Source organism: Chiloscyllium plagiosum, chromosome 29, assembly GCF_004010195.1.
Source record: "Chiloscyllium plagiosum isolate BGI_BamShark_2017 chromosome 29, ASM401019v2, whole genome shotgun sequence".
In the NCBI taxonomy this organism is placed as follows: domain Eukaryota; kingdom Metazoa; phylum Chordata; class Chondrichthyes; order Orectolobiformes; family Hemiscylliidae; genus Chiloscyllium; species Chiloscyllium plagiosum.
In genome coordinates, this window is record NC_057738.1 from 3721296 (window position 1) to 3731986 (window position 10691).

Consider the following 10691-nt stretch of genomic DNA (forward strand, 5'->3'; position numbering starts at 1 on the left):
AGAGAAGAGAGATGTTTGCTGATAATAGTATCATGCTCAGCACCAATCACAATTCCTCAGATACTGCATCAGTCCATGCTCATGTGCAACAAGATCTGGACAATATCCTGCCTTGGGCTGGCAAGTGACACAATAATATTCATGCCATACAAAATGTTACCCAATGACCATCTCCTCCAAGATATTCATTTTCCAACATTAAATGTCAATGTGTTATTGACTGAATTCTTAAACTACCAACTTTCAGGGGATTAGCACTGACCAGAAACTGAATTAGACTCACCATATAAATATAGTGGCAACAAAGCCAGGTCAGACGTTCGAAAATGTACAACTAGCAACTCACCTCCTGACTCAATAGAAATCTCGAATCAGGAGGGTGATGAAATATACTCCACTTGCCTGAATAAGTGCAGCTCCAGCAAGTTAACAAGCTTGATACCATCCACAACAAAGCAGCCTGTTTGACATAACACCACATCCACTCCCCATCACCACCAGTATTCAGTAGCAGCAGTCTGTACTGTTTACAAGATGCACAGCAGAAATTCACCAAGAATCCTTAGACTGCACCTTTCAAACTCCTTGATTACTTCCAACGAGGACGACAAGGGCAGCAAATTATGGGAATACCACCACCTATAAGTTCCCTTCCAAGTCACTCACCATCCTGACTTGAAAATATTGCCATTCCTTCAGTGCTGCTGGATCAAAATCCTGGAATTTCCTCCCTTAAGGGCATTATGGGTCTATCTAAAGCACATGGTTCAAGAAGGCAGCTTACCATTATCTTCTCAAGGGCAACAAATGCTGGCCAAGCCAGTGGCTTAGCCAATTCACCCTGACCTGCTCATCTTAGTACTGTGGGAGGAAATCAGAGCACCCGGAGGAAACCCACAGGGAGAATGGGCAAACTCCACACAGGCAGTCATCCAAGGTTGGAACTGAACCTGGATCCCTGGTGCTCTGAGGCAGCAGTGCTAACCACTGAGCCACCATGTGGCCCCACCAACCTCTTTTGTGGAGGTCATTCCAATTTTAGTAACCCTCCCCATCAAAATATTTTTAATCCTGCCTTTGCTCTTCTAACAATTAAAAATTATGTTATGCCTTCCAGCAAGTTCTGATATTTGGGATCCCTACACCAGAGAAATATGAACAAGATAATGGGATGCTCTTCTTGTCCAAAAACATTTACTAAACTCTATTCTTAGTTTTCTGTCTTTTAACCAACTTCCTATCTCTGCTTCCGTTTAATGTCCTGTGTCTTCAGTGTATAACCAGGATTCCTATGTGGCACTAACATGTCAGCCTAGATTAAATGCTTAAATTCTGGAACATGATTTACATACAATACCTAAAATGTCTGAGGAGACAAGATTACTACTGATGGAGTCAAACTGATTTGTGTTTTGCCTTCGGAGATGTGTTTTTAAATTTTCATTAACGTACAAATTCTAAGCCCAGCCCAAATTTGTATTACTTTGGTACCTGTAACATTTTTTTATTGGCTGTGTTTTTGCCACATTCTCTTCTCAGCTGCTCACTCACGGTTTGCAGTTCACGCCCAAAATGAATCATGCGTTCGATCGCTGCCTGGCTGCCACCACAAAGCTGGCGTCGTGATTGAGTCAAGTCTATTTCTGTCAAGAATCCATGAAAAAACATCAAGCTAATTTGTTACATTAAAACAGGAAAGCAGTCAGATGAGGAATAAAATTGAAAGCAACCTGAATCAGAAATAAAAGTTCTAAAGGTTATTGAGCACATCAGAAACATTTGGTTGGCAAGTCTAACCACGTAAACTAAAAGCTGAAGTCTTATCTATATTCATTCTTTTACTAAATAGATGAATGGATAGGCTAAAAACGTAGATAGTTTTTTTTTTAAAAACTTTGGCTCATGTAAACTGCAGCTAGTCATGTGGACTTGCTCGACACATAACCTACAAAGATTGCCCAGGATTTAGTTTGCCATTGAAATGATAATAGGACCAAGAGTGGACCATTCAGCCACTAACTTGAACATGCCTGATGTGTATATTAACTCCATTTATTAACATTGTTAGGTAAGTGATATGGAACCAAAGACCTTTGATTTGTCGTTGTCATTCTTGTTTTACAATTAAAAAAGATACTGCTGTAACTAATTGTCCCTTTCATGTTACTTTTCATTATATACTAGAAAATCAGCATCCAAACTATTAGGCAAGAAAACACTTGGCAAGAAAAGTTAGAAGTAATGGTTTAAAAAAGGAGTCTAATAAATATCATGGTTCATCTGCACCCAGAAAATTAATAGGGTCACTCACTTGTCATTGGTGATAAAATTATTACAAACTAGTGAATATTTAAATATGAATTGTAACAATTCCAAAAAAACACAGACAGTTCAAAATATTTAACAAAGTAATAGACTGAAACAGCAATATGAAACCCCTGAAAAGCGTAAAATAAAACATATGGACATGCTTCAGTCCACATGTAGAGCATGAAACACACAGGGACTCTAAATGGTAACAGAACATCCTTTGTTTAACAGATGTACAATATCAGAGAAACCATGTTTGGCCTGAAATTGTGCATGAGGTATGGTAGTTTGGGGTGGGGGTCAAGAGTTGGAGTACAAGAACAAGTGGAGAGAATGACTTCCTCTCTTTCGTACCTTGCCTGTTCTTGGGTGGCCTTCCGATGCATGTAACTTCTCACAACAGTTGCTGGCATAACAAATAAAGCTACAAATAAAGATTCTGAATGAAAAAGGGACCTAGCCATTTCAAAAAGTTAAAATAAAAAGTATTTGTGGAAGTCATGTGATCCAATGTAATGTGGTCTGATATCAATTGATCAGACAACATCTCATGGACAAATATTGTATGACATATTGCAGAACCTGTCAGTTTACTGGGGGTGAGTGCATATAGGTTCAGACCTTTATGTGAAAGCTGCCCAGTGAAGAGCTTGTCGATGCAGTCTGCACATGTGCAAATCTTAAAGACCTTTCTAAAAACAAACACCATATCCTGGCATAAACCAACTGAGGACACATCACAAACACCACTGGCAGAACACCTGATGCTAAAACTTCAAGGGTACTTCCAACCAAAGATGGTAGTTCTGCTCCACCACTTTAGGTACTGATGCATGAATAGCCTCCTTTCCATAGGCAAGCATTTTAAACACCAGCAAAGGTTAATACTTTGGAGAGAGGAGGTCCAGGCCTGATCTAAAGAACACTTCATGACCGTCCCAAAACCATGCTGTTTTTTATAAAACCAGTTGGAGGACAGCATTTTAAGGAGGATGTGAAGGCATTAAAGATGGTGCAGAAAAAATTCAGGAAAATTGTTACAGGGATGAGGAACTTCAGTTATAAAGATGGATTCAACAAGCTGGGACTGTTCTCGGAGAAGGGAAAGTGGAGATTTGATAGAGGTATTGAAAATCATGAGTGAACTGGATTAGATTAGATTACTTACAGTGTGGAAACAGGCACTTCAGCCCAACAAGTCCACATCGACCCGCCAAAGCGCAACCCACCCATATCCATTCCCCTACATTTACCCCTGCATCTAACACTACAGGCAATTTAGCGTTGCCAATTCACCTAACCTGCACATTTTTGGACTGTGGGAGGAAACCAGAGCACCCGGAGGAAACCCACGCAGACACGGGGAGAATGTGCAAACTCCACACAGTCAGTCGCCTGAGGCGGGAATTGAACCCGGGTCTCTGGCGCTGTGAGGCAGAAGTGCTAACCACTGTGCCACCGTGCCGCCCACGGATAGAGAAAGAGAAATTATTTCCATTGGTGGAAGGACCAGGAACCAGAGGCCACAGATTCAAGGTAAATCAACACAAGAATTAGTGGCAATAGAAAGAAGGAACAAAGCTTACATATACCAAATGATAAGGGATCTGGCATATGCTATTGAGTGCGCTGAGGCAAATTCACTCTGTTTTCAAACTGAAATTGAAAAAAGGGAAATGACAGTAGATACACTGGATTTGCAGATAGCCAGCACAGACAAAATTGGCTGAGGGATCTTCAACTGCACTATTACCATTCTCTGATTCTATTCCATGATTTGGCTAGAAATCACCTGGGGGTACTGTAACCTTACAAGAGCCACGCTGTCCAATCTAGAAGGACAACAAAATAGATTCCTGGATATTCCCCTGTCAAAAGAAGGGGACTTTGAAAATGGTAGTGAAGTGGGAAACTAATTAAACAGGAGAACTAAATGCATCCTGTTCTCAGGGCTCTAGAAATATACAGATGAGGGAAAAAAGTAAACTCCTCAGGAAATACATGCAGGATCTCCAGTGTACTACATGTACATGATAGTTTTGATAATAAGGACGCTTTAGAAAATCCCCTGAACACCCCAAATTCTCAGCGTTTCATCATATTTTAGTAAAGCAAATAAGATTATTAAACCAAATTCAGCAATGGATTGAAACGATCCTTTTCAAGAGGCCTTGTTAAGTTGATTGTGAAAGTTGTAAGCAGAATAAAGTTAAACCTTCTCAACAAAAACCAAAAGAACTGCAGATATTGTAAATCAGAAACAAAAACAGAAATTGGTAAAAAAGCTGAGCAGGTCTGAGTAAGGGTCACTAAACCCAAAACATTAACTCTGATTTCTCTCCACAGATGCTGCCAGGCCTGCTCAGCTGTTCCAATAATTTCTGTTTTTGTTAATCCTTCTCAAACTGGCTGCTGAGTGGCTGATAATTCACCTCAGCAAAAGACTAAATCTTTAGAATCACAGTAGCAGTGTAAAGTGGTGGGGCAAGTGAAAGACAAACGAAAACACACTTAGAGGCCAAAGTAAAACATGTCTCTTTCTGTAAATTATTTGCAGAAGTGGTTCGTCCCGAGCAGCGCCGTGACGCGGGACTCCGTGCTCTACGGCCTGTTCCCTGGGACGCACACCGAGATGAACATCAACTGTGCCTGGAGGATCATCAACTCGGTGAAGGACACTCTCTGGGTGGTCCAAAACCTGCTGATCTTCCAGCTGAAGGAGTTGACCCCGACTGAGTGTTGCAGACTGGCACATTCCAAGGTCCAGGACTACGTGTTGAGGGATGCGCTGAAGCTTGGGGCAGCTGCCGCCAAGGCGCGGTGGGGAAAGACTACTGTGTAAAGTCTGCCTGCCTAAGAAGAACAGGGGGCCCATGCAGTCATTTGGGCTCTGCTGAGGCCTCAGCTAATCATATGGGCATATGATTGAAAAATGTACAGACCTGTATAAAAATGATAAATTCTGATCTCTGTATGTACATGTTTACATATGTATGGCATGACCAACTGTACAGACCATCAAATTAGTTTATGAATAAAGTATATTTTTGAAATAAAAAAAAATTTGACTTGATTGTGAAGTGACAAGTGATAGTATTTTATTAGACATCTTCCATTTTAACTTTTAAAAATGATTTGTGCTTACTCTCATCCTTGCATGCATTCTCAGTCAGCAATGCAGCATGCTGCACACAATTCATCAGTGATCTCAATAAGCAAACTCAAAAATAGGACAAAAAAAAAATGCTAGGAATCTACAAATCAGCTAACTTGTAACAAGGGAAGGTAAAACCAACTTTCTGGATGCAACCTTTTTTCAGGGTACAGTATCTGCACTCAATAAACAGACTGTCTTTTCTCATTTATAGAGTTAAATATTCATACCCATATCAGTATCATTTTCATCCATTTCATGGTCATGCTTCGAACTGCCATTAAGGAGGCCATTGGATGATGAGTCTGCCACCCCATTGGTGTAGTGCTCAGTCTCCATATCTATATCGGTGCTACAGAACAAGATAAATAGAAGAAATGACAAAGCAATCAAATCTACAAAGAAAATTGCAGTTTTTTAAAAAATTGCCCTCAAACTAGTGTGAAATAATTTTAAACAGCATTACACCAACAACCATACAAAACTCTAGAAACTGGTTATTTCCCCAGTGCTCCATGAAATATTTTTAACTCAATTCTTTTCCCTTCCCCAACACGTATGGAAGATTAATTTCTTCTCAAGCACACAAAGCTTTCTTCAAGGAGGAGACAAAATAAAAACTGATTTATTCAGATTTCACTCCTTCAGGGATTCCAGCTGACTTTGGAAACACACCACATAAGTGGCTTCATGGCAGTGTGTGAATCTATCATGCAGTATAAGGGAAGGCATTTTTGACAAAAAAGCTATTCATTCCCCTCCTCCATGCACAAGGAGGCAAAAAATAATCCCTAACATTTTTAGAATTCATTCTTAGGATGAATACATTGCCCAGCCCCAAATGACCTTAAGAAGGAGCTGCATCCTTAAAATGGTGTAGATATAGTCACTGTTAAAAACAAAAGGGAGACGGGGGGGGGGAAGAGCGAGAGAGAGAGAGCGAGAGCGAGAGAGCGAGAGCGAAAGAGAGAGAGCGAAAGAGAGAGAGCGAAAGAGAGAGAGCGAAAGAGAGAGAGGGCGAGAGGGAGAGCGAGGGCGAGAGGGAGAGCGAGGGCGAGAGGGAGAGCGAGGGCGAGAGGGAGAGCGAGGGCGAGAGGGAGAGCGAGGGCGAGAGGGAGAGCGAGGGCGAGAGGGAGAGCGAGGGCGAGAGGGAGAGCGAGGGCGAGAGGGAGAGCGAGGGCGAGAGGGAGAGCGAGGGCGAGAGGGAGAGCGAGGGCGAGAGGGAGAGCGAGGGCGAGAGGGAGAGCGAGGGCGAGAGGGAGAGCGAGGGCGAGAGGGAGAGCGAGGGCGAGAGGGAGAGCGAGGGCGAGAGGGAGAGCGAGGGCGAGAGGGAGAGCGAGGGCGAGAGGGAGAGCGAGGGCGAGAGGGAGAGCGAGGGCGAGAGGGAGAGCGAGGGCGAGAGGGAGAGCGAGGGCGAGAGGGAGAGCGAGGGCGAGAGGGAGAGCGAGGGCGAGAGGGAGAGCGAGGGCGAGAGGGAGAGCGAGGGCGAGAGGGAGAGCGAGGGCGAGAGGGAGAGCGAGGGCGAGAGGGAGAGCGAGGGCGAGAGGGAGAGCGAGGGCGAGAGGGAGAGCGAGGGCGAGAGGGAGAGCGAGGGCGAGAGGGAGAGCGAGGGCGAGAGGGAGAGCGAGGGCGAGAGGGAGAGCGAGGGCGAGAGGGAGAGCGAGGGCGAGAGGGAGAGCGAGGGCGAGAGGGAGAGCGAGGGCGAGAGGGAGAGCGAGGGCGAGAGGGAGAGCGAGGGCGAGAGGGAGAGCGAGGGCGAGAGGGAGAGCGAGGGCGAGAGGGAGAGCGAGGGCGAGAGGGAGAGCGAGGGCGAGGGCGAGAGGGAGAGCGAGTGCGCGAGAGAGTGCGTGAGAGAGAGCGCGCGCGCGAGAGAGAGAGGGAGCGCGAGAGAGAGCGAGAAAAGGAAAGAAAGAAATCCAGGATTCTAATGCAGTATCAGTGAAACAATGGCGATATTGTTAAAGGTCAGGGAGCAGTGTGTGTCCTGCAGGAAATGTCAAGGCGGTGGTGATGTTTCCTTGCACTTACTGTCTGTGACCTACATTTTAGAGATTCTGAGTTTGAAAGGTGCTTTTAATGAAAGCAGAGAAATGAGTACTGAATGTACCTTGCAGATGGTACACACTGCTGAGTGGTGCAGGAAGTAGATACTTAGATCACCAGTGGGTTTGTTTTGACTTACATAGTGTAATGTTTCTTGGCTGATATTGGAGCAGCAATTAGCCAGGCAAAAAAAGCACCTTAAATCAAACTCTTGACTTGTGCCTTATAGATGTAGGCAAGCTTCAGGGAATCAGATGAATGATTTTCTATCCTGCTTTTGTCACTCGAGTATATACATGGCTGATCAGTTCAACTTCTGGTAACTGGTAATCTCAGAATGTTGATGGTAGGGATTTGGTGGTGTTGGTGTTATTGAACAGCATAGGAGGTGGTTGGATTCTCTTCTGCTGGAGTATGTCTTGCCCTCTACTGTTTTGGTGTGTGTTACTTGGCACACATTAACCCAAAAAGCTTATACTGCCCAGGTCTTGCTGCATGCAACCATGGAATGATTGAGTGTGAGAATTTGTAAACAGTGAAATCCTGAGTGAACACACCCATCTCTGATCTTATGTTGGAGGGAAGGTCATTGACAAAGCAGCTGAAGATGGCTGGACATAAAATACTGCCCTGTAGAACAAGTAGCAATGTCCTTGAGCATAGATTGGTCAACACCAACAACCATCGCCTTTGTGCTTGATAAGACTAATCAATGGAGGTATCACCAATCACATGGGATAGCCCAACTAAATATTGGGGAGTGAATTATTGAAATGCCAGTGCTGCTTGATAGTATTATCCATCACCTTAATGGCAATGGAGTATACTAATGTAGTGGTAATTAGCTGGATTGGATTAGCTATGCTTTCCAACAACGGGATGTATCTCACCAATTTACCACAACATCAGTGGATGCCTGTGCTGTAGCTCTACTGGAACAACTGAGCTATGGGATTAGCAAGGTCAAGAGCACAAGCCTTCTGTAGTACAGCAGACATTGTATACAGCAAAGGTTCTGACAATGTCCTCAGTTGTTTCTCAAAGATATGAAAACTGAATCAAACTGGCTGAACGTGGGCCTTAATGTGGGGACCTCAGGACGGATCAGCTACTTGCTACGTTTTGCTGAAATTCTTCAGCTTTTTCACTCAACATTGTCTTTTGCAATCATGTACTGGGCTCCAACATCATTGAGGATCAGGATTTTTTTTCTTTTTTTTTACAGCCCCTTCCTCCACCAACTTTCAAGACTAGACAAAGCAGGACTGCAGAGCTTTAATCTGATCCACTGGTCATGGGATTGCTTAGCTCTATCCATAATTGCCATTTCCATTGTTGAGCAATTAATGCAGTCCTGTGTTGTAGCTTCACCAGGTTGCCATCTTATTTTCAGCTATGCCTGGTACTATTCCAACAGTCCAAAGTAAACCAAGATTAGGCTTGATGACAGTGCTGGAGTGAAGAATGCGCTGAACCAGAAAGTTACAGATTGTGGTTGAATACAATTCTACTGCTGCGTTCCACACAGCCCCATGGATAACCAGTTTTGTGCTGCTATATCTGTTCCAAAAGTATTTGATTTAGTATTGTGGGAGTGCAACACAACATGATAAGAACGTTAATAACTTCTGTGTTTTACAGCACTAACAAAACTAAATTGTGTAAGGCATTTTGTCATCCACATCAGTTCCACAAGCTGATATATTTTAACAGTCATCTTCAGTACTATAAATTATTACAAAACAGTCATGTTTTAACTATACAAACCTGCCAGCTGTGATACTGTCTAATTATTCAAAAATATAACTGTGATCAGAAGCAAATATTTTAAGACTAGGGCAGGATGGAATGTGAAAAATATGTTAGGTGTTCAAGTCAACATGCCAGCCCAACAAATAAGAAAAACAAATTGAAGAAAAGTTAAACCAAAACACTTACTTGTCTCTGCTACAGCTGTTTGATTGTTGAGATCTTGCAGCATTTAAACTATTTAGTTCTGATGTATTTAAACACAAGGCTGAGTGCTTGTGACTGCTAGATTGATGCCCTTTATTTGATATTATACCATTGCTACAATTATTTTCATAACCTGCCAAAATATGAAAAACATTAAACCCATATGTGTCAGCTCAATTACATTAGTTCAGAAGTATAAAAGTTGTAAAACACAATAAAAAAAAGAGCTAGGAGTAGATTGAAAACTTGACTACAATCATCTTGAAATCTTTGACAAACACAAAGCACAGCATTACTTTACACAAACACACATTGTCAAAGCTTTCAAGAAAAGCCAGAAAACACCTAATGAGAAACAACTTTAATTTTGATGCTTTACTGAAAGCCACTATGAAGCATAATCTTCCAGATGCTCTGCTTTAAATTCAAAATTCTAAACTCAGAGTTCAATACGGAGACACTGAAATGATTAATATTACACAAATAACTGCCTAACTGTAAAAAAGCAAAATGTTGTTATTGCTGGAAATTGGAATTGAAAGCAAACAATGTCAGAAACACTGAACAAGTCTGGCTGCATCTATGGAGGCAGAACCAGAGACAATGTTTCAGATTAATGGTCATCCATTGGTCTACTTGTAATGTGGCCAAGGATTGGCCATCCACTTGTAGAATGAGTGCAATTTAATTGCTTTGGTGAGGGGACCTGGATCAAAAGTTGATTTATAGAACATAGAACAATACAGCACAGAACAGGCCCTTCGGCCCACAATGTTGTGCCGAATATTTGTCCTAGCTTAAGCACCAATCCATGTACCTATCCAATTGCCGCTTAAAGGTTGCCTATGATTCTGACTCTGCCACTCCCACAGGCAGCGCATTCCATGCCCCCACCACTCTCTGGGTAAAGAACCTACCCCTGACATCCCCCCCTATACCTTCCACCCTTCACCTTAAATTTATGTCCCCTTGTAACACTCTGTTGCACCCGGGGAAAAAGTTTCTGACTGTCTACTCTATCTATTCCTCTGATCATCTTATAAACCTCTATCAAGTCACCCCTCATCCTTCGCCGTTCCAACAAGAAAAGGCCGAGAACTCTCAACCTATCCTCGTACGACCTATTCTCAATTCCAGGCAACATCCTGGTAAATCTCCTCTGCACCCTCTCCAAAGCTTCCACATCTTTCCGAAAGTGAGGCGACCAGAACTGCACACAGTACCCCAA

At 43.0% G+C, this 10691-nt stretch overlaps 1 protein-coding gene across 2 annotated transcripts in view; it reads right to left on the bottom strand.

Annotated features, from left to right (window-relative positions):
* ranbp9 (RAN binding protein 9) overlaps nucleotides 1–10691 on the bottom strand; it is a 98490-nt gene that overhangs the window by 11072 nt on the left and 76727 nt on the right. For both annotated transcript variants that reach the window (XM_043719041.1, XM_043719042.1), the window contains exons 10-12: nucleotides 9446–9596; nucleotides 5695–5816; nucleotides 1492–1643 (exon numbers count right to left, since the gene is read on the bottom strand). In XM_043719041.1, coding sequence (XP_043574976.1) covers nucleotides 1492–1643; nucleotides 5695–5816; nucleotides 9446–9596 — 425 coding nt within the window. The remainder of the gene's footprint in view (nucleotides 1–1491; nucleotides 1644–5694; nucleotides 5817–9445; nucleotides 9597–10691) is intronic.